The sequence below is a fragment of the Sphaeramia orbicularis genome, chromosome 22 (assembly GCF_902148855.1).
Source record: "Sphaeramia orbicularis chromosome 22, fSphaOr1.1, whole genome shotgun sequence".
Classification (NCBI taxonomy): Eukaryota; Metazoa; Chordata; class Actinopteri; order Kurtiformes; family Apogonidae; genus Sphaeramia; species Sphaeramia orbicularis.
Genome location: NC_043978.1, coordinates 2,979,217 through 3,004,731, shown reverse-complemented (window position 1 = coordinate 3,004,731; position 25,515 = coordinate 2,979,217). Strand labels below are relative to the sequence as shown.

The window sequence follows — 25,515 nt, the reverse complement described above, 5'->3', positions numbered from 1 at the left end:
GATTTCCCTATTATCTCTTATTTGGGGTTGTAGCATAAAGTAAGGTGGAAAAGGTCCACATAGATAATATTATCATCGAAATATTGTTGTAATAATAACAACAATAATAAAGTAACAGTTTGATAGGACAGGACAGAGTAATGCAGACAGAGTAAGCAGAGAGGCTGAAGCCATCTGCTTAATGAAATTACTGGAACCTTCTCTAGATGTGTCTGAACAACATCTCAGGCCCCCATCATTTTCTTGACCATGTAACCAGGCATGCTGTAGAGGAAAAGAGCCAACATGGCCAGGAGCAGGAGAGCAGTGACGATCTTGATGGTCAGCCATCTGTACTGGTCACAGACCAGGTGTTTTATGGCTTTGAAGGGAGTGAGGAACCAGAGGAGGCTGGTGTCTGGACGACTGCAGGGACAGAAAGGCAGACATTAAGTCATACAGACTTTGATCAGAGCAGATGATTATACTCTAACGCGCACCAAATTACATCTAAAGCTAGCTTTGATTACTGACAGATGGATAAAAGTCAAGGCAGAGAGAAAATACATTCTGAAAAGTTAAAGATGGATCTAGATAGAAATACACTAAAGATAAGAATAAATACTGACTTACCATGTAAAGTAAGAAGATCTTAGGGGTAAATCCAGATGGTGGTTGAAGCAAATTCTTAAATGTCTTTCCTCTTTTCATTCTTATTTTTCTTATACTAACATTATATAATATTATCATTCTTTATGCTTTTTATGTTTGTTTAGGTGTTCATTTTTAGTGTTTTTAACTAGTTTTATCACTGCATTTATGTTATTATTTGTATTTTTAGCTGTACTTATGTAAGCTTTTATGAACTTGTTTTAGTACAGATTTGCAACAGTTACATTTAAGGGTTCAGTGTGTAACACTTAGTGATATGAAGTGGTGAAGCTGCAGACTTCAACCAACTGAATAACCCTCCATCCTGAATTAAGGTGGCTGCTGAGAACAGTCCCTCGCGAGAAATAGTCTGTATTTTATGTGTCCTGGCCTTTTTAGTTCAGGGGATATCAACTCTGGTCCACACTCACACATATTTAACTGATAGTAAAATGTCTTTACGCTGGATGTCACCTGCTATAAAATGGAAAAAAGAAGTGGTGCATGTGAACCTACTGTAAAAACATGGTGGACTGTGTGATTATTAATACGCTCTGTGTAGATATAGACTCATTCTAAAGCAACAAAAACGCAACAATTCTGGTTTTTGTGTTACTATAAACAACTGCGAATATTATTTTCCTACATTATCTTCATTCTAAATCTTACACACTGCACCATTAAATGTGTGTTTGTTTATCTGTACATCTGTGTATACAATTATCATTATCTTGGAGTGCCTTTATGTTTATTAAAAAGAAAAAAAAAACAAGTATAAAGAATAACTTAAAATAAATGAGAAGAACAGCTCAAAAGCACATTCAGTAATTAAACACATGGACAGTGTGCTGCTCTGGAAACGTCCATCATACTTGGGTTTCTCCAGAGGCTCTGGTTCGTTGCGTCCTTCACCAACTGGACTTTTCTCAGCTTCCTCTCCTGTCAGAAGGTGCAGCTCTGCTTCCACTTTCCCCTGAAACAACAAAAACTCAGTTCAAGCTATGAAATAATCTTCTAGGACACAGCTTGGAGTTGAAGATGAACTCAAAAATCACCTCTCCCATTCTGTCAGTGACCTACCGTGAGCTCAAACTCATCTTCTTCATTTCTGGCCACAAACGGCCACCAGCCTTTGATCCTCTTCTGTTTGAAGATAGAGACCATGGGCATTTCTGCTTCATTTGTCACCATCTCAATGGTGCACTGCTTGGCAGTCTTAGCACCACGTGGGAAACGGTTCAGGTCCAGCTCGATTGCACCTGGGCAAAGGATGCAGATGAGTCAGTAAAAAGGGAAAGTGACAAAGACTCCTCAACAATCAACAAAATTACAAAATCAAACCAATTATATTTTTGGAAACTATATATAACATATGAACCTGGAGCTCCTACAGCATGAAGCTAATTACATTTCAGATTTAGTTTTAAAAGAAACTAGAAATGAAATTGAAGGCCAGTTTTACAATAACCAAAACTGATTAAACAACATAATTTGCATAAAGGTAAAAGGCAATTCCAACAGAAAACAAGACGTTTTGCTCATGAGTGTTGTTGGTTCCACTATCCTGAGCCAAAGGTTCCCAAACCCTTTCAGCTTGAGGCCTAGAAGAGAATTTTGGTGTCTCCACAGGATCCAGATGTGTTGATTTGATAGCAATGATGATACAGAGGCTGAGCTCAATCATGGTGTATTTTTTTTATATTATTTCCACTCACTAGTATGTCTAAGTAATTTAAAGAAGTTTATCGGATAAAAAGAAAATAAATATAAAAGTTAGTTTTAGTTCAAAAAGCAAGAAAACATAAGAAAATCTTCTTTTAATCAGATATGTATTTTTTTCCAGTCAAATATTTTAACAGTAGTGGCTGAGCTAACATTAGCTAGCAAGCTAAATTTAGTTAACATTAGTTGGCAAGGCAAGTGCAACTGACCAGCACACTTAGAGTGGCTATTACAAAAAAGTTCATATAGTTAGCAGAAAATCTAGCTGATTTTATATTTCAATAGTACCATATAACAAACACTGACTTAATAAGAAATACTTTGAATGTTCTATTTCATTACTACTGATATCAAAGATAAAATTTATTTAATCAAATCTAGAACATATTTTATTTCTAAATACGGGTAATAGGATGTAGGTTGTGCTTCCTGTGTGGATTTGTGTGAAAGTTTGAAAAATGGTATCAGTTATAGTTTCTAACATTGACTGGTTTTGTTAGTGAACCAATAACACACCAACTAACTGACAAAAGAAACAGTACAAAACATAAATACATATGACTATCTTAACATTATTATGTATAAAAACTGGAAACCCAGTGAAAATACATCCATGCCCTATTTTTGGAACCGGGCCTAAGTTTAGGAAAGGCAGGAAATAAGAATTCAGGGCCTTTTATGATGTATTAGCAGTGGTTCATGAGGTTGTATTATTGTTGAAAATATAAGTTGTACCTAAGAAGTCATCCGCAGAAAAGTGGTCAGCATCCCACACTTGCAGATTGAGACGAGCAGGGATCTTGTACTGTGTTTCATCCCAGGCAAACATGGACTCTTTTTTTGAGATGACAATCTTCTCTTCCGCCATGAGGTAGTCAAAGGGGTAGACGAAGCGCCAGTTGAAGTTGCCCTCCCCTGTAATGGAGTGGTAGTGGACGTCTGTGTCCTGTTTGTCCTCCTGCTGCCCTTTCAGCCAACTGTTACAGAGGAAAAAAGGATGCAAAAAGGAAGTATTACTTTGTCAGAATGAAAAGGAGAAGGATTTTTAGTGCTTGGTCAAGTTGTGCACATTAATAAATGCTGAGAAAAAGAGGAGAATAAGTAAATAAATAAATAAAATCATATACAGCCTGTATTTACCCTCTCACAAAAATATCACTTGATTTCTCGCCAGTAAAGATATCGTCATCTTCTAAAACAACCTCGTCTGTGTTCCATATGATCACTCTCAGTTCAAACCTGTACAAAAAAAATTGATAACATATATGTAAATAACATATGTATAAATAATGAGTGAAATGTCAACTGTCTATTTGACCCATGGTCATGATCATACTTCTTTGGTTTCCTTGGTGAAATGTCAAGGGCAGGGCCAGGTGCAGTCATATCCTTAGGGAACATATCAACCCACATCTCAATTCTCCCCTAAAAGGAATTAAATACCACAAAACAAGAGATTTTAATATACACTGCTGTCTTTACCAGTGATGTCTAAAGTACATTTCATCTTGTTACATCATTTTCATCTCAGTATTAACACAGTGTCTTATTTCTTTTACGTTGCTTCCGTCTTTGGATGTTTGTAATGTGATTAACACAGTGCATATCACTAAGGGACAGTCTTTTCTGTGTGTTATAGTTGCATTTTTTTAGGGTTAAACCACTCTTGATGTTGGGGAGATATACTGTGATACAGAATGCAATTTGTCTTAAAGATTTGGTAAGACATTTGGTAGAAATAGATATTTGTGTTAAAGTATATGGAGTTCAAAGTATAACACTGAAAAAAAAAGCTTTTAATTTTTTGGACTGTAAATAGAATCATTTGTCTGATTTCTAATGACTCACATAGATGCTGACCATAATGCAGACAAAAACTGACAAATGTAAAAATCTGCAATTTGTAGATGGAAAACAATTCAACTCACTACTTCTTGTCTTCTCACCTACTTTTAATGCAGTTGTACAGTAGCATTATTTTAGCATGACTCTATGTCAAGAAATATGAATACACACACAAAAAAAACACCTCTTTATTATTCTATGAATGCCTCTAATCTCGGATATTCAGTTCACTCATCCTTCACTCAGATTCTGCCAAAACTCATTCATTTTTAGACGTGCAAAAGAAGCCCTTTCATGTCTCTGCTCTGAACCATAAGACTCACAGAAGCTCAGCAATTTTGTCTCTCAAAGGAGTGACATTTTGCTTTTTTAAAAAATTGAATTCTTCATTTTCAAACATTTCCCTGTGGTCTACATAAACTGTAAATCCTCTGCTTGGGTCTGAATTGTTCATTAATTCAACTCCACAGGTCCATCTTCAACCCTATTTCAGAGTAATGACACCAGAAAGGTGGTTTGGAGCACTGGTACTTTAAATGCACATAAGCCACTTCAGGCCCCACCCCCTCCAGGTTGTTGACCATACTTTCTGTCCCGTTCAACCAGCAACTGTAACATTTTAGGTAATCGGCTCCAAGTTGGGACATATTTTCAGTATGGACTACAGCTGCTGCTGCTGACAAACAATTATGTCGTACTCTGAGAAATGTTTGGTCAGTCTGGACCTTATATGTGCAAATGTCGTGATAGAACTAGTTATAGATGTAAGAACTTAAGAAGGAATTGAAACGGGCTGTAGAAATCCACTCGATTTTTGCCGAAACGAATTTAAAAATAGCTTTGCAGGACCTTCTTACAAACCTCATTGTGACACTACATAACCATTATGTGGCAAAAAACGTGTGACGGTGAATGTCTCCTGGAATCCAAACCAAAAGTAGTGCAGTCAAATATTGCATGTAAAACTTTTTTTTGGCCAGGCAGTGTATTTGTAGTTAGTAAAGATCTATTAAAAAGTGTGTTTGTCTGAGCTAACACAAATGCAATGACATACTTGTTCAATCCCTGCTTTATCAGGGTGGAGCAGTGGTCTGGTTTCCACATGTTCTGACACAAGTTTACAGCCGACCCGTGGAATCTCCTCCCAGTGGTTCAACACAGTCAGAGCCAGATGTTCATCTGTCTGCTTCTTCAAACCTACCGGCATCATCACATAAATTCACAATGATAAAATACTTTTTCTTCCCACAAGCTGTCAACACACTTAACTGTAAAAAGTGATAACTCTGGTGTTTTTTTTCCTGTTCAACAACTTCCCTCAATATATCCTCAAAATCAGCTCCTATAATGTGCATTAATCCTAGAAATGTGAATTATGTGCAATAAATCGTGCAATAATCTTCTGTTCTGCAATAACAGTGCAAAATGTATTCAATATTTATCAAAATATAAATGCACTGTTTTTATATAGACTTGGTTCCTAGGTTTACATACTGTTTACATAAATATACATTCATGAGTAACACATACTGTTATTATTGTTAATATTGTTCATAGATATACATACTGTCACACACTGGTAATATTGTAAATTCTGTATATTCATATTTTGCCCAGTTTTATTTTTTATTCTACTTAGCTCTATTCTTATTTACTTTGTAAAATTCTAGAAGCTACATTTTAGTTTCTTATCTTATTCTAAATTTTTGCAATTTTGTACTCAGTCTATTCTTATTTCCGTAGTACTGGTGTTTGCTAATATTGTTGCACTGACTGGAGTGAAACAATGACAATAAACGCTATTCTATTCTATTCTATTCTATTCTATTCTATTCTATTCTAAATTTATTCTATTCTATTCTATTCTATTCTATTCTATTCTATTCTATTCTACTCTACTCTATTCTATTCACATTTATTCTATTCTATACTTTTCTATTCTACTCTATTCTATTAAATTTTATTCTATTCTATTTCCATTTATTCTATTCTATTCTATTCTATTCTATTCTATTCTATTCTATTCTATTTACATTTATTCTATTCTATTCTATTCTATTCTATTCTATTCTATTCTATGGGTGACTTTGAACATCTATGGCGTGTTCTTTGACCAACATCACTATCAGAATATGTAAAACACACTAAATATTTCTAGTGAGTGAAAACAGCACTAACCATTCTCATCCTCAATCTCCGTTGGTGCCATGAACACACGGTTCTCTACCTTCACCCTCCCTCCAGGGCCATAGTGAGGTCCATCCAGTTTACCATCCTTGCACAACTTTGCCAGAATCTGCGTGGGTTTCATCGGATCACGCCAAACATTGTAACCATGGCTACACAGAGCAATTCAAAGCAGATGAAGAAATGCAATATGATCTTAGTGTATTTAAATGACACCTCTGTGGAAAAAGGGGAGTCTAGATGCTTGACATACTTTAATAATAATAATAATGGATTAGATTTCTATAGCTCTTTTCAAGGCCCCCAAAGCACTTTACATTATTGATCCATTATTCATTTGCTCTCACATTCACACTCTGGTGGTGGTAAACTACATTTGTAGCCACAGTCACAAGTATGTACTTTACAAGTATGTATTGTGCTGTGTAGTTTTTGACAAAGGACAAGAGGGAGGTCATGTTTCTTACATGGCATAGTTACACGCAATGCCGCATGTTGCTCTGTGTTTGCTGTAGAAACGGTTCTCAAGGTCAATTTTTGTTTCTCCAATCAGATCATCAGTTCCAACCAAATCCCAGTCATAGATAGACACTGTTAGTGTGGAATCCATTGGGAATGTGGCTTCCACATCAAAGGATCTGAGAGGAAATGACAGAATTTAAATGTGGACATGTTTAACACATACATTTCCTTTATCATAACTGTGTTTTACAAACTCTAAGTCACATCTTTTTTGCTTACTTGCCAAACAAAGGGTTCAGTTGTTTTGAGATGTAGTTCTCTTTATCTTTAATCTCGGTCTTTCCCAGTTTGATTGCAATGTATGGGTCAGCTTTGCCATTAATGTCTGCTGGATGCAGATCAGTCGCCTGGCAACAGCAACAAAAAGTGAGAAAAATATGAAAGTCACCCTTAACACCCATTTCCGACAACACCTACAACAATATTAACGTTCAATTGCACTGGTCTACAGGTAAAATACTTCCAGAATAAAAGTAGTTAAACTTCATCAAATCTGAGTCACTAATAAAGAAAAATTCAGTCCAAAGTGCTGGTTAGTTGTAGTTTCTAAGATACAGTCTTGGGCCAAAATGTGAAATTTTGAGAATTAATGACAGAAAGGCTTTAATTCAAAAGGAATGTTTGTCTCAGAGCCACAGAGCTACCTCCAAACAGTGTCTGCACATGACAATAGATTCACTTTGCAGGTTCTATCAGTGGAACACTTATAAATCCATTGTATAAATGTAAATGTACATAAACATATATATATCAGTGGCGGCTGCTCATCTTTCAGACAGGGGAAGCTCATTGTCGGCTTACATCAAAACAAACAAAAAAAAAAAAAGTCATGTTATTTAAACATACATTCGGCCCTCCGTTCCTTTTTAAGAAAATGGTCAGTAACCTTATCGTACCAAGTAGGCGTCTTTTCCAGGGACTGGACCAGTGTCCTCTCTGCTTAGATTGCCTTAGCCCAGTGTGTTGTGGGTGTAAGACTTCAGCCTTTTTAAACAAGAGATGCTCCTTTCACTCCGACCTAGCCGACAGTTTGATTGATTTAACTATCTACAAAACGATATTCAACTCGAACAAGAAATGATTAAATTATGTAACTGAAACAAGAAAACGCTGAAATGATGTTAAATTGAAACAAGGAAGTACAATGAGTGTGTTTTATTTACAGTGCAAGAAATGAACGAGTAATTTCGTAGTGGTTTCTGTCTCGATTTCACAGCAGAATGTACGACGGTACTAAACTGAACTGTGTCAGTGAAGGAGCAGATCTGAAAACAGCTGTCAATCAAACTGGATTCAGCCTTTTGACTGATCCTCCAATCAGCACGTGGGATTCTGGCGTCCAGCCCGGCCGAGCTCCGCCCACAGCTCCATTCACCCCCAGAGATGCCCAGCGTCCGGGGGCGGGACAACATCGTGGCATTTATCCAATTACCGTCCAGTTTTGAGGCAATGAAAAAAACTGTTCCACTCAGTCCCATAGACGCCCGCAGTCTACGGACAAATGCACTGAGCAGAGATCGTATGAGGAAACAGCGCAACGGGAATGGAGGAGAAGTGAACAACATCGTGTCCGCTGATTTGTGATGAGGCTGATTTGAACAAACTCATCTTTAAGATGAACGTGTTCTAACACATTTGTAGTCAATAAAATGTCAACACAACCGTACATATTTAACCATTTAATTTTCGTAATTTTAGGGGAAGCCGGGCCTCCCTTGCAGTCTATGAGAAATCGCCACTGAGATATATATGTATATATGTATATATATGTATATGTATATGTATATATATATATATATATATATATATATATATATATATATATATATATATATATATATATATATATATATATATATATGTATACACATAAATAAATAAATATATAAATATATAAAACATGAGCTAAACCACTACTTTGGTCATTTATTTTGTGATTTATCTTATTAAATTATGTAAGATTTAGCACATTTAATGTCTGAAGCAGATATTTTCTAAGACACTGTAGAGTAGTGCTGTATTAAATGCTGAATTGACAGCTCACTCTGATGACATAGATGCGGACGAGGACATTGATTGGATCGTTGTGAGGAATGTTCTGAAACATTCCCATGTTGGAGTCAAAGTTCATGTCTCTGGACATGTCATCCGATACTTTGTACATGCACAGCGAACCCTGGAAGGAAGCACAAACCACATTTAGAAGCTTACATTTTAATGTAACAGGTAGTGCATGTATTTATAAACACTTTACACAATGCATTAATTTGTTCTTACTTTGAATTTTCCAACAATCCTGTCTTCATCTGCACCATTTTGGTCATCGTCATCACCACCTTTTCCTCTGAACAGATTAAAACTGTGCAGCCAGTCCTCAAAGCTGTCAAACTCATTTTCTAGCTCCTTCGCATACACCTAAGAGAAGAAACAAAAATATATGTCAGAATAAGAAACTGTGTTAAATAACCTGTTTTTGTCATATCTTCAGAACACAGATTCGGTGTCACTTGCCTTCAGCTCATCCAACTTTGGCTTTTTCTTCTCTCCTGGATCTGCTGCTGGCTTCTTCTTCTTCCCTTTTCCTTTCTTGCTGCCTTTTACAGGAGAGTCATCAGGTTTGATATCTGAGTACAGTTCAGCGGTGAGGATGGGGTGACAGAGGGGGGGTATGGGGATGTTGGTGGTTGGGGGATTGAAAGAGCAGAGCACTCCAGACATGAATTCCACATGAAAGCTGCCAATACAACTATGTCCAGCAAGCATACCAGTGAACTGTAAACCAGTATATATACAGTTCAGTGGGGATACTTGGAGATCTGACAGGCAGGAAACTCCAGAGCTAGGATGTCTGAGCAAAGCTCATTAACCCATAAAGACCCAAACACCCAAAAACATCTACTGACGTAAGATATTTAATACCACTAATCCTATCAATATATGCACATAATTTAGGTAAAATACAGTTCTTCATCTTTTCATGGTCATCAGATATGACCCATTTGGACGTTCAGAGGCTCTGTAGTTACCGTGGAAACACCATCATCTTCTACAGCATTGATTCACCAGTAAAACCCATGGAGTTGGATCAATGACAGTGGATGGACAAACTTAAATTATGTTCAGGAAATGATATATTTTCCTGAAAAAGTCACTTTTTCTTCCGTTTTTTCTGTTTTGGTATAATAACCTCTGAATGTCCACTGAGCCTTAATGAACATCTACATGATCAGGGAATTAAATATAGGAAAATACATGATTTTCACTGATAAAACGCAAAATACAGAGGATAAGATTACAATAAATCTTGATAAATCACTTAAAAAAGGTTCAGTATACAGAAAAATTTATTTGGGAGTGCCAAAAAAATTGTGCTCGGTCTTTATGGGTTAAAGACACGTTCACATAAGTTCACCTTTCATTGTTTTTAACAATAACAGACTCATCCTTATCTGTTATTGAGAGCAATGAGGTCAGTTGCTGGTGGTAGAGTTAGTGCATCCTTTTTGGCAGGTCACAGAATTCACTGAAATAAGTGTTCAGCACTCACTGCACTTTCTAAGTGACAACTTTCATGGCAAGCATACAACTAATATGCAAATATGGGTCGGAAAAAGGCCCATGTATGGGAATACAGATTCATGTCATCATCTACAGACAGGCACTGTTGGGCTACGAGGCTCTCAAAGTGTCACTACTGCAGTGGAGAAGAAAACAAGACAATTAGTGAATGTATGAAGGATAAACATGCATGAACTATATCTGAGAGATTCAAGTTAAGATTCACTAAGAACTGGCTTCATCCCTCTGTAGGGCTGGGTGGTAGAATAACAACAATTGTTGTTATATAATTGAATATTATTTTGTTTTGCAGTGCAATTATCTGGTGATCATTTCCTTGGAGATCAGTAGATGATTATTTATTTGGATTTGTAAAACATAAAGGGTCTCATTTACTTAAGGTTTGTGCATGTAAAAAACGTACACAAACTTGACTGCTCACGCAAAAACATGTTTTAACTGGAACAGCTTCACCCTAAACTGGCTGTAGTTGTTGTGGCAAGGAGGCGGGGCCCAACCAAAGGCAAGGACAGAGCCAATCTGTTCTGATCGCAGCAACATTTATGGAATGACCCAAGAAAAAGTAGATGTATGTCCTACCCACAATACCATTGTTGAACTTATAGATCAGGGGTCTGCAACCTTTATTATCAAAAAAGCCATTTTGCCCCCTCTTCCACCAAAAAAACCATAGTCTGAAGCTGCAAAAAATAGCAGAGCTTATAATCTTTTAAAAGTTTTAATCCTTTTTTACATTTTATCTGTTAAAACCACTGAATACAACAAACAGAAGTGCAGTGTGGAATGGATTCTGGAGTATGATTACTCTAAAAGTACACAGTAAAAGTATTTCATTGTATTTGTGCTAATAGTATATGAAGTACTAATACCAAAAATACCAAATTCACGAGGTACGATGAAAACAAACACTTTTGAAGCTTGGAAGGGAATCTATTGTAGGATTACCCCAAAAGTACACAGTACTCATACTCATACAGTCGCTCTATGAAAAGTATCGCTATTTATGGAAATGATTCTCTTCCAAACTCAACACTGCCTCCACAGTTCCCAGTTGTACTGCTCCATATTCTCTGTCTGGGGTCACATCCGCAAGCTCCCGGAAAATGGACATAATTACGTGAGTAATATACAAAGGACAGACAGAACCCTCCGTCTGTACCCATCTGTATCTTTAACATAGAGCATAAATGAGCCCTTACTTTTGTTGGTACATTCGCTCTATGCAGCTCATCTACTGTAATTGTCGAATGAGTAGCACGCAAGAAAAACACTAGTGGCTGATTTGACCATGCAGAGGAGAATCGTGGATGGCTTGACCGCAGTAAAGGGAGGAGCCACTACAAGGAGGATGAAGAGACACAGTAAAGGGAGACACTACAAGGAGGAGGAAGAGACGCAGTAAAGGGAGACACTACAAGGAGAATGAAGAGACGCAGTAAAGGGAGACCCTACAAGGAGAATGAAGAGACGCAGTAAAGGGAGACACTACAAGGAGAATGAAGAGACGCAGTAAAGGGAGACACTACAAGGAGGAGGAAGAGACGCAGTAAAGGGAGACACTACAAGGAGGATGAAGAAATGCATGAGGTTCCGGAGCCGCAGGCTGACCACCCCTGTTCTAGATGAACTAGGGGATGATTTGGGTCCAGTCATAGGAGGAGTCATCAATACCTTCTATGACTAAACTCCTCAAATGTTACATTTCCGTGTGTCCGAATAATTCCAGTCACTGTTCCCATTAGTGCTGGCGTATCCCAGAGCAGTTTTTACAGCGTACTGTCTCCATGACAACAACCAGTAGCGCACACAAAATCCTCAATTAAATAGGGTGGTCCATAAGACTTTGACCTGTTGTCATTTGCGCAGACAATCTTAGTTGATCACCCATGACACGCAAATCAATAGCATGTGTATTTTTTAGAGTGAGCAAGCAAATTTGCACCTGTTATTTACAAAATTAATAAATCAGGCCCAAAGTGTTTCTGTGATTCATTGCAGGGCAAGGCCAAGGGCATCACAGATGGACCGCCTACTACCTTTTGATTCATAGCTTTTGAACCAGACAAGTTTTAGACAAATATTCCACATAATTGTAAAGGTCTAAATGCCATTTTAAACAGACTCAAAGGGCAAAATTTAGTTTCAAATATTCTTAAATGACAAATATAAAAAACTACTACATCCCAACTGACAAAAAATTAATGTCTATTTTTTGAAAGAATTCTAAAGTTCTCCAAAGTGAAGGTCCTCTAACATTTTCATCCTCAAATGTATTCAGTGTAAACCTTAAACCCTCTATTTTACAACCCAATAATTGGTTAGAGGAAAAAAATATTTGCTCAAACCTAAATAGAAAGAATTGTAACAAATGGAAGCGTCAAAGATGGACAACAAAAATAAATATCAAATTATTATTTTCTTTTCAATTATCAATATTATCTACTTTTTTTTTATACTATTTATAACATACAAATAATATTAACATTATATTCAAATCTATTGCATAGATATATGCATTTATGATTTAGCTTATTTCTGAGAGTATATAAAATGAACCCAGAATGACAGCAGAAAACTTTGTCACTTTCCAAACATTTACACTCATAAAACTCAGTTTTTTTTAATAATACATTTTCCTGGAAATATAAGTAACTACCTACCCAAAAGTATATGTTTGGTGTAGATTGCTGAAATTTAATTTTTTTGACCAGATGTGAACCTTCCCTTGACTTCGCCCTGTATCCTTTTACATCATTAGGCCCGAGCCGAGTAAAGCCGGCGCAGGACCTATTGAGTCTGCAGTGGGCGCATGGGGAGGAAATCACCAGTGACGCGGTCGCCTTTTGCCACTGTCGCCACTCTCACACATATTCACATTCACGGCACTGAGACCTTTCCGAAGATGTATATGACGTGCACAAATCGCATATTTACACCTGCTCAGAATGAATGGGAGTCAATGGAACACGCCCACTCGGGGTCAGTCACGTGGCTGTAATTGCACGACACGTGACCTGTGACCCCACAGACATGTGGGGGACCTCGAGAGCTTTCACATAAGGCCAAATATGTGGTTGCCATAGAAACGACTATATTGTTCTTGCTCAGATTCTTATTATTTTTCTTTATTTATTTTTCAGGCTTGAGCCGAGTAAAGCCGGCGCAGGGCCTATTGAGTCTGCAGTGGGCGCATGGGGACGAAATCGCCAGTGACGCGGTTGCCTTTCGCCACTGTCGCCACACTCACACATATTCACATTCACGGCACTGAGACCTTTCCGAAGATGTACATGACATGTGCACAAGTCGCATATTTACACCTGCTCTGAATGAATGGGAGTCAATGGGCCACGCCCAGTCAGGGTCAGTGACGTGGGTGTAAGTGCACGACACGGGACATCCGACCCCAAAGACATGTGGAGGAGCTCGAGAGCTTTCAAATGAGGCCAAATATGTGGTTGCCATAGAAACGGCTATATTGTTCTTGTGCTCAGATTATTATTATTAGGCCCGAGCCGAGTAAAGCCGGCGCAGGGCCTATTGAGTCTGCAGTGGGCGCATGGGGACGAAATCGCCAGTGACGCGGTCGCCTTTCGCCACTGTCTGAATGAATGGGAGTCAATGGGCCACGCCCACTCGGGGTCAGTCCCTTTTGTGTAAGTGCACGACACGTGACATCTGACCCCAAAGACATGTGGGGGAGCTCAAGAGCTTTCAAATAAGGACAAATATGTGGTTGCTATGGTTGCCATAGAAACGGCTATATTGTTCTTGTGCTCAGATTCATATTTTTCTCCTGCGCTTTGAGCTCAATTTTGACCCTCTGAACATATACGAAAACTCACCAAATTTTGCCTAAAATTCAGAAGTGTGAGAAATTGAATTTACATATAGGTTTCGTAGAGGTCGGTAAAGAAATGTTGCCGCAGCGCCCCCTTGAAAAGTGGAAATGCATTGCGCCAATGGGAGCTCGTCCAACATAAAGTTTGTCGTAGAGCCACGTAAATCGGTACACAGATTCATCATGAGGAGACAAACAAAAAATATTATTATGGCCACGCCCCTAAACCAACCCTTAGTTGGCCATATTGGATTGAAATTTCCAAAATGCTGAGTCAGTGTTTTCGCTGATGTTGTATTTTAACTATCTCCTACTAAGCCTTTTGGCCGAATGAGCTCAAAATCGGTGTACAGTATCTAGAGAAGTGCGACATCAAAAGTTAGCTGAATTTTTTGAATCGGTGTCACCGTTTTTGTGCGACGAGGTTACAAACTTTGCAAAGTTTTTTCAAAAATTTGCCATCACAAAAATTGCTTCAGCTCAGACATACAAACATCGATTTGACTGAAATTTGACTCAGACGTCCATCTCCCAGGCCTACACCCATTTATTGAAAGAAATTGACATTTCGCACTATAGCGCCCCCTACAAATGTACATTCACAAAAATGACATCAGTTCGGACATACAAACACTGATTTGGCTTAAATTTGACTCAGACATCTGTCCCCCAGGCCTACACCTATTTGTCAAAAGAAACTGAAATTTTGCACTACAGCGCCCCCTACAAAAATTTTTAATATTTTTTTATTAAAATTGCTTCGGTTCGGACATATGAACACCGATTTGGCTCAAATTTGACTCAGACATCTATCTCTCAGGCCTACACCCATTTATCAGAAAAATTTGAAATTCGGTGCCATAGCGCCCCTTACAATTTTACCTTTACGAAAATTACTTCACGTTAGACATACGAATACCAATTTGGCTCAAATTTGAATCAGTTGTCAATCTCCCAGGCCTACACCCATTGATCAAAAGAAAATGACATTTCGCTAAATAGCGCCCCCTACAAATTTACCTTCACGAAAATTGCATTAATTCAAACATACAAACACCGATTTGGCTCAAATTTGACTCAGTGGTAAATCTCGCAGGTCTACACCCATTCAAAGGAAGAAATTCAATTTTAGCTGCATAGCGCCCCCTACAGATTTACTTATACTAACATTTCTTTAGTTTGGACATAAAACCAAAGATCTGCCTATCATTTGAATCAGTTGTCAATCTCCCAGGCCTACACCCATTCATCAGAAGACATTGAAATTTGGTGCTAGAGCGCCACCTGCTGAACGATGGACATACTTCTACTGGACGTGCCCGCGGTGAGGGCCTTTAGATGCCGCTTGCGGCTGTAATTTTTTTTTAATGTTTATTTTTCTTTCTCCTGCGCTTTGAGCTCAAATTTGACCCCCTAAACATTTACGAAAACTCACCAAATTTTGCCTAAAATTCAGAAATGTGCAAAATTGAATTTACATATAGGATTCATAGATGCTGGTTAAGAAATGTTGTGACTGCGCCCCCTTGAAAAGTGGAAATACATTACGTCAATGGGAGCACGTCCAACATAAAGTTTGTCATAGAGCCACGAAAATTGGTACACAGATTCATCATGTGGAGACAAACAAAAAATATTATTATGGCCACGCCCCTAAACCAACTGGAAGTTTGCCATATTGGATTGAAATTTCCAAAATGCTGAGTCAGCGTTTTCGCTGACGTCGTATTTTAACTATCTCCTCCTAAGGCATTTGGCCAAATGAGCTCAAAATCGGTGTACAGTATCTAGAGAAGTGGGACATCAAAAGTTAGCCGAATTTTTTGGATCGGTGTCACCGTTTTTGTGCGATGACGTTGCAAACTTTGCAAAGTTTTTTCGAAAATTTGCCATCACAAAAATTGCTTCAGCTCAGACATACAAACACCGATTTGGTTGAAATTTGACTCAGACGTCCATCTCCAAGGCCTACACCCATTTATTAAAAGAAACTGATATTTCGTACTATAGCGCCCCCTACAAATGTACATTTACAAAAATGACATCAGTTCAGACATACGAACACCGATTTGGCTCAAATTTGACTCAGACATCTGTCTCCCAGGCCTACACCTATTTATCAAAAGAAACTGAAATTTTGCCCTACAGCGCCCCCTACAAAAATTTTTAATATTTAGGCCCGAGCCGAGTAAAGCCGGCGCAGAGCCTATTGAGTCTGCAGTGGGCGCATGGGGACGAAATCGCCAGTGACGCGGGCGCCTTTCGCCACTGTCGCCACTCTCACACATATTCACATTCACGGCACTGAGACCTTTCCGAAGATGTATATGACATGTGCACAAATCACATATTTACACCTGCTCTGAATGAATGGGAGTCAATGGGACACGCCCAGTCGCGGTCAGTCATGTGGGTGTAAGTGCATGACACGTGACATCTGACCCCACAGACATGTGGGGGAGCTCGAGAGCTTTCAAATAAGGCCAAATACGTGGTTGCCTTAGAAACGGCTATATTGTTCTTGCTCAGATTACTATTATTTTTATTTAATTAGGCCCGAGCCGAGTAAAGCCGGCGCAGGGCCTATTGAGTCTGCAGTGGGCGCATGGGGACAAGATCGCCAGTGACGCGGTCGCCTTTTGCCACTGTCACCACTCTCACACACATTCACATTCACGGCACTGAGACCTTTCCGAAGATGTACATGACATGTGCACAAATCGCATATTTACACCTGCTCAGGATGAATGGGAGGCAATGGGACATGCCCACTCGGGGTCAGTCACGTGGGTGTAAGTGCACGACATGTGACATCTGATCCCACAGACGTGTGGGGGACCTCGAGAGCTTTCACATAAGGCCAAATACGTGGTTGCCACAGAAACGGCTATATTGTTCTTGCTCAGATTCTTATTATTATTAGGCCCGAGCCGAGTAAAGCCGGCGCAGGGCCTATTGAGTCTGCAGTGGGTGCATGGGGACGAAATCGCCAGTGACGCGGTCCCCTTTCGCCACTGTCGCCACTCTCACACGTATTCACATTCACGGCACTGAGACCTTTCCGAAGATGTACATGACATGTGCACAAATCGCATATTTACACCTGCTCTGAATGACAGGGAGTCAATGGGACACGCCCACTCGGGGTCAGTCACGTGTGTGTAAGTGCACGACATGTGACATCTGACCCCACAAACATGTGGGGGACCTCGAGAGCTTTCAAATAAAGTCAAATACGTGGTTACCACGGAAACGGCTATATTGTTCTTGCTCAGATTATTATTATTATTTTTTATTTTTTTTATTAGGCCCGAGCCGAGTAAAGCCGGCGCAGGGCCTATTGAGACTGCAGTGGGCGCATGGGGACGAAATCACCAGTGACGCGGTCGCCTTTCGCCACTGTCGCCACTCTCACACATATTCACATTCACGGCACTGAGACCTTTCCGACGATGTACATGACATGTGCACAAATCGCATATTTACACCTGCTCAGAATCAATGGGAGTCAATGGGACACGCCCAGTCGCGGTCAGTCATATGGGTGTAAGAGCATGACACGTGACATCTGACCCCACAGACATGTGGGGGACCTCGAGAGCTTTAACATAAGGCCAAATACGTGGTTGCCATAGAAACGGCTATATTGTTCTTGCTCAGATTCTTATTATTAGGCCCGAGCCGAGTAAAGCCGGCGCAGGGCCTATTGAGTCTGCAGTGGGCGCATGGGGATGAAATCGCCAGTGACGCGGTCGCCTTTCGCCACTGTCGCCACTCTCACACATATTCACGTTCACGGCACTGAGACCTTTCCGACGATGTATATGACATGTGCACAAATCGCATATTTACACCTGCTCTGAATGAATGGGAGTCAATGGGACATGCCAAGTCGGGGTCAGTCACGTGTGTCTGAGTGCACGACACGTGACATCTGACCCCACACACATGTGGGGGACCTCGAGAGCTTTCAAATAAAGTCAAATACGTGGTTACCACGGAAACGGCTATATTGTTCTTGCTCAGATTATTATTATTTTTATTTATGTTATTATTTATTTTTTTTGGTCTTATTTTTCCTTCTCCTGCGCTTTCAGCTCAATTTTGACCCCCTGAACATTTACGAAAACTCACCAAATTTTGCACAAAATTCAGAAGTGCGAGAAATTGAATTTACATATAGGTTTCGTAGATGTCGGTAAAGAAATGTTGCTGCAGCGCCCCCTTGAACAGTGGAAATGCATTGCGCCAATGGGAGCGCGTCCAACATAAAGTTTGTCGTAGAGCCACAAAAATCGGTACACAGATTCATCATGAGGAGACAAACAAAAAATATTATTGTGGCCACGCCCCAAAACCAACCCTTAGTCGGCCATATTGGATTGAAATTTCCAAAATGCTGAGTCAGCGATTTCGCTGACGTTGTATTTTAACTATCTCCTACTAAGCCGTTTGGCCAAATGAGGTCAAAATCGGTGTACAGTATCTAGAGAAGTGGGGCATCAAACGTTAGCCGAATTTTTTGAATCGGTGTCACCGTTTTTGTGTGACGACGTCGCAAATTTTGCGAAGTTTTTTCGAAAATTTACCATCACAAAAATTGCTTCAGCTCAGACATACAAACACCGATTTGGCTGAAATTTGACTCAGACGTCCATCTCCCAGGCCTACACCCATTTATTAAAAGAAATTGAAATTTTGCACAATAGCGCCCCCTACAAATGTACATTTACAAAAATGACATCAGTTCGGACATACGAACACCGATTTGGCTGAAATTTGACTCAGACATCTGTCTCCCAGGCCTACACCTATTTATCAAAAGAAACTGAAATTTTGCTCTACAGCGCCCCCTACAAAAATTTTAAATATTTTTCTATTAAAATTGCTTCAGTTTGGACATACGAACACCGATTTGGCTCAAATTTGACTCAGATGTCTATCTCCCAGGCCTACACCCATATATCAGAAAAATTTGAAATTTGGTGCCATAGCGCCCCCTACAAATTTACGTTTACGAAAATTACTTCACTTCAGATATACGAACACCAATTTGGCTCAAATTTGAATCAGTTCTCAATCTCCCAGAACTACACCCATTTATCAAAGAAATTGCCATGTCGCTCAATAGCGCCCCCTACAAATTTACCTTCACGAAAATTGCATTAATTCAGACATATGAACACCGATTTGGCTCAAATTTGACTCAGTGGTACATCTCGCAGGCCTAGACCCATTCAACAGAAGAAATTTAATTTTAGCTGCATAGCGCCCCCTACAGATTTACTTATACAACTATTTCTTTTTTTTGGACATACGAACACTGATTTTTCTCAAATTTGAGTCAATTGTCAATCTCCCAGGCCTACGCCCATTCATCAGAATCAGTATCTAGAGAAGTGGGGCATCAAAAGTTAGCCGAATTTTTTGGATTGGTGTCACCATTTTTTTGTGACGACGTCGCAAACTTTGCAAAGTTTCTTCGCGAATTTACCATTACAAAAATTGCTTCAGCTCAGACATACAAACACCGATTTGGCTCAAATTTGACTCAGACGTCCATCTCCTAGACCTACACCCATTTATTAAAAGAAATTGAAATTTTGCACTATAGCGCCCCCTACAAGTGTACATTTAAAAAAATGACATCAGTTCGGAGATACGAATACCAATTTGGCTCACATTTGACTCAGACATCTGTCTCCCAGGCCTACACCCATTTATTAAAAGAAATTGAAATTTCGCACCAAAGCGCCCCCTACAATTGTACATTTAAAAAAATGACATCAGTTCGGACATACGAACACCAATTTCGCTCAAATTTGACTCAGTGGTACATCTCGCAGGCCTACACCCATTCAATGGAACAAATTGAATTTTGGCTCCATAACGCCCCCTACAGATTTATTTATACAAAAATTGGTTCAGTTCAGACATACAAACACTGATTTGTCTCAAATTTGAGTCAACTGTCAATCTCCCAGGCCTACACCCATTCATCAGAAGACACAAAATTTGGGGCTAGGGCGCCACCAGCTGAACGATGAGCATACTTCTACTGGACGTGCCCTTGGCGAGGGCCTTTAGATGCCGCTTGCGGCTTTAATTTTTCTTTCTTTATTTTTTAATTTATTTTTCTTCTCCTGCTCTTTGAGCTCAATTTTGACCCCCTGAACATTTATGAAAACTCACCAAATTTTGCCAAAAATTCAGGACTGCGAGAAATTGAATTTACATATAGGTTTCGTAGATGTCGGTAAAGAAATGTTGCTGCAGCGCCCCCTTGAAAAGTGAAAATGCATTGCACCAATGGGAGCATGTCCAACATAAAGTTTGTCATAGAGCCACGAAAATTGGTACACAGATTCATCATGAGGAGACAAACAAAAAATATTATTATGGCCATGCCCCTAAACCCACCCTTAGTCGGCCATATTGGATTGAAATTTCCAAAATGCTGAGTCAGCGTTTTCGCTGACGTTGTATTTTAACTATCTCCTACTAAGCCGTTTGGCCAAATGAGCTCAAAATCGGTGTACAGTATCTAGACAAGGGGGGCATCAAAAGTTAGCTGAATTTTTTGAATCGGTGTCACCGTTTTTGTGCGACGAGGTTGCAAACTTTGCAAAGTTTTTTTGAAAATTTACCATCACAAAAATTGCTTCAGCTCAGACATACAAACACCGATTTGGCTGAAATTTGACTCAGACGTCCATCTCCCAGGCCTACACCCATTTATTAAAAGAAATTGAAATTTCGCACTATAGCACCCCCTACAAATGTACATTTACAAAAATGACATCAGTTCGGACATACGAACACCGATTTGGCTCAAATTTGACTCAGACATCTGTCTCCCAGGCCTACACCTATTTATCAAAAGAAACTGAAATTTTGCCCTACAGCGCGCCCTACAAAAATTTTTTATATTTTTTTATTAAAATTGCTTCAGTTCGGACATACGAACACCGATTTGGCTCAGATTTGACTCAGATGTCTATCTCTCAGGCCTACACCCATTTATCAGAAAAATTTGAAATTTGGTGCCATAGCGCCCCCTACAAATTTACCTTTAGGAAAATTACTTCACTTCAGATATACGAACACCAATTTGGCTCAAATTTGAATCAGTTGTCAATCTCCCAGGCCTAAACCCATTTATCAGAAGAAATTGCCATGTCTCTCAGTAGCGCCCCCTACAAATTTACCTACACGAAAATTGCATTAATTCAGACATATGAACACTGATTTGGCTCAAATTTGACTTAGTGGTACATCTCGCAGGCCTACACCCATTCAATGGAAGAAATTTAATTTTAGCTGCATAGCGCCCCCTACAGATTTACTTATACAACAATTTCTCTAGTTTGGACATACGAACACTGATTTGTCTCAAATTTGAATCAATTGTCAATCTCCCAGGCCTACGCCCATTCATCAGAATCAGTAACTAGAGAAGTGGGGTATCAAAAGTTATGTTTTGGATTGGTGTCACCGTTTTTGTGTGACGACGTCGCAAACTTTGCAAAGTTTCTTCACGAATTTACCATTACAAAAATTGCTTCAGCTAAGACATTCAAACACCGATTTGGCTCAAATTTGACTCAGACGTCCATCTCCCAGGCCTACACCCATTTTATTAAAAAAATTGAAATTTCGCACTATAGCGCCTCCTAAAAGTGTACATTTAAAAAAATTACATCAGTTCTGAGATACGAACACCAATTTGGCTCACATTTGACTCAGACATCTGTCTCCCAGGCCTACACCTATTTGTCAAAAGAAACTGAAATTTCGCAATACAGCGCCCCCTACAAGTTTTTTGTAATTTTTTTTAGTAACATTGCTTCAGTTTGGACATACGAACACCAATTTGGCTCAAATTTGACTCAGATGTCGATCTCTCATGCCGACACCCATATATCAGAAAAAATTGCAATTTGGCGCTATAGCGCCCCCTACAATTTTACCTTTACGAAAATTACTTTACTTCAGACATACAAACACCAATTTGGCTCAAATTTGACTCAGTGGTACATCTCGCAGGCCTACACCCATTCAATGGAACAAATTGAATTTTGGCTCCATAACGCCCCCTACAGATTTATTTATACAAAAATTTGTTCAGTTCGGACATACGAACACTGATTTGTCTCAAATTTGAGTCAATTGTCAATCTCCCAGGCCTACACCCATTCATCAGAAGACATTGAAATTTGGTGCTAGAGCACCACCTGCTGAACGATGGCCATACTTCTACTGGACGTGCCCTTGGCGAGGGCCTTTAGATGCCGCTTGCGGCTTTCATTTTGTCTTATTTTTCCTTCTCCTGCGCTTTGAGCTCAATTTTGACCCCCTGAACATTTATGAAAACTCACCAAATTTTGCACAAAATTCAGAAGTGCGAGAAATTGAATTTACATATAGGTTTCGTAGATGTCGGTAAAGAAATGTTGCTGCAGCGCCCCCTTGAAAAGTAGAAATGCATTGCGCCAATGGGAGCGTGTCCAAATTAAAGTTTGTCGTAGAGCCACAAAAATCGGTACACAGATTCATCATGAGGAGACAAACAAAAAATATTATTATGGCCATGCCCCAAAACCAACCCTTAGTCGGCCATATTGGATTGAAATTTCCAAAATGCTGAGTCAGCGTTTTCGCTAACGTTGTATTTTAACTATCTCCTACTAAGCCGTTTGGCCAAATGAGCTGAAAATCGGTGTACAGTATCTAGAGAAGTGGGGAATCCAAAGTTAGCCGAATTTTTTGAATCGGTGTCACCGTTTTTCTGCGACGAGGTTGCAAACTTTGCAAAGTTTTTTCAAAAATTTACCATCACAAAAATTGCTTCAGCTCAGACATACAAACACCGATTTGGCTGAAATTTGACTCAGACATCCATCTCCCAGGCCTACACCCATTTACTAAAAGAAATTGAAATTTTGCACTATAGCGCCCCCTACAAATTTACATTTACAAAAATGACATCAGTTCGGACATACGAACACCGATTTGGCTCAAATTTGACTCAGACGTCTATCTCTCAGGCCTAGACCAATTTATCAGAAAAATTGGAAATTTGGAGCTATAGTGCCCCCTACAATTTGACCTTCACGAAAATTACTTCACTTCAGACATACGAACACCAATTTGGCTCAAATTTGAATCAGTTGTTAATCTCCCAGGCCTACACCCATTAATCAAAAGAAATTTCCATTTCGCTCACTAGGGCCCCCTACAAATTTACCGTCACGAAAATTGCATTACTTCAGACATACGACCACCGATTTGGCTCAAATTTGACTCAGTGGTACATCTTGCAGGCCTACACCCATTCAATTGAAGAAATTTAATTTTAGCTGCATAGCGCCCCCTACAGATTTACTTATACAAAAATTTCCTTACTTCGGACATACGAGCAATGATTTCCCTCAAATTTGAATCAGTTGTCAATCTCCCAGGCCTACACCCATTCATCAGAAGAAACTGAAATTTGGTGCTAGAGTGCCACCTGCTGAACGATGGGCATACTTCCACTGGACGTGCCCTTGGCAAGGGCCTTTAGATGCCGCTTGCGGCTTTAATTTTTCTTTATTTTTCTTTATTTTTCTTCCTTGTTTTTTGAGCTCAAATTTGACCCCCTGAATATTTACGAAAACTCACCAAATTTTGCCCAAAATTCAGACGTGCGAGAAGTTGAATTTACATATAGGTTTCGTAGATTTCGGTTAAGAAATGATGCGGCAGCGCCCCCTTGAAAAGTGGAAATGCATTGTGCCAATGGGAGTGTGTCCAACATAAAGTTTGTCGTAGAGCCACGAAAATCGGTTCACAGATTCATCATGAGGAGACAAACAAAAAATATTATTATGGCCACGCCCCTAAACCAATCCTTAGTCAGCCATATTGGATTGAAATTTCCAAAATGCTGAGTCAGCGTTTTCGCTGACATTGTATTTTAACTATCTCCTACTAAGCCGTTTGGCCAAATGAGCTCAAAATCGGTGTACAGCATCTAGAGAAGTGGGGTATCAAAAGACAGCCGAATTTTTTGAATCGGTGTCACCGTTTTTGTGCGACGAGGTTGCAAACTTTGCAAAGATATCTTGAAAATTTACCATCATAAAAATTGCTTCAGCTTAGACATACAAACCCCGATTTGGTTAAAATTTAACTCAGACGTCTACCTCCCAGGCCTACACCCATTTATTAAAAGAAATTGAAATTTTGCACTATAGCGCCCCCTACAAATGTACATTTACAAAAATGACATCAGTTCGGACATACGAACACCAATTTGGCTCAAATTTGACTCAGACGTCTATCTCCCAGGCCTACACCCATTTATCAGAAATATTTTAAATTCGGTGCCATAGCGCCCTCTACAATTTTACCTTTATGAAAATTACTTCACGTTAGACATACGAATACCAATTTTGCTCAAATTTGAATCAGTTGTCAATCTCCCAGGCCTACACCCATTTATCAAAAGAAATTGCCACTTCGCTCAGTAGCGCCCCCTACAAATTTACCTTCACGAAAATTGCATTAATTCAGACATACGAACACCGATTTGGCTCAAATTTGACTTAGTGGTACATCTCGCAGGCCTACACCCATTCAAAGGAAGAAATTTAATTTCAGCTGCATAGCACCCCCTACAGATTTATTTAAAAAAAAATTGTTTAGTTTGGACATAAAAACAAAGATCTGCCTCAAATTTGAATCAGTTGTCAATCTCCCAGGCCTACACCCATTCATCAGAAGACTATGAAATTTGGTGCTAGAGCGCCACCTGCTGAACGATGGACATACTTCTACTGGACGTGCCCGTGGCGAGGGCCTTTAGATGCCGCTTGCGGCTTTAATTTATTAGGCCCGAGCCGAGTAAAGCCGGCGCAGGGCCTATTGAGTCTGCAGTGGGCGCATGGGGACGAAATCGCCAGTGACGCGGTCGCCTTTCGCCACTGTCGCTACTCTCACACATATTCACGTTCACGGCACTGAGACCTTTCCGACGATGTATATGACATGTGTACAAGTCGCATATTTACACCTGCTCTGAATGAATGGGAGTCAATGGGACACGCCCACTCGGGGTCAGTCACGCGGGTGTAAGTGCACGACACGTGACATCTGACCCCACAGACATGTGGGGGACCTCGAGAGCTTTCAAATGCAGTCAAATA

General features: G+C 39.6%; 1 protein-coding gene across 1 annotated transcript in view; it reads right to left on the bottom strand.

Moving 5' to 3' along the window:
• Window positions 1-224: 224 nt before the first annotated feature.
• LOC115413807 (otoferlin-like) overlaps window positions 225-25,515 on the bottom strand; it is a 49,615-nt gene continuing 24,324 nt past the window's right edge. Inside the window, exons 29-41 of the mRNA XM_030126906.1 lie at window positions 9,418-9,530; window positions 9,184-9,321; window positions 8,951-9,082; window positions 7,126-7,253; window positions 6,852-7,022; window positions 6,376-6,536; window positions 5,252-5,394; window positions 3,689-3,777; window positions 3,493-3,591; window positions 3,088-3,329; window positions 1,711-1,889; window positions 1,503-1,603; window positions 225-405 (exon numbers count right to left, since the gene is read on the bottom strand). Coding sequence (XP_029982766.1) covers window positions 225-405; window positions 1,503-1,603; window positions 1,711-1,889; window positions 3,088-3,329; window positions 3,493-3,591; window positions 3,689-3,777; window positions 5,252-5,394; window positions 6,376-6,536; window positions 6,852-7,022; window positions 7,126-7,253; window positions 8,951-9,082; window positions 9,184-9,321; window positions 9,418-9,530 — 1,877 coding nt within the window. The remainder of the gene's footprint in view (window positions 406-1,502; window positions 1,604-1,710; window positions 1,890-3,087; window positions 3,330-3,492; window positions 3,592-3,688; window positions 3,778-5,251; window positions 5,395-6,375; window positions 6,537-6,851; window positions 7,023-7,125; window positions 7,254-8,950; window positions 9,083-9,183; window positions 9,322-9,417; window positions 9,531-25,515) is intronic.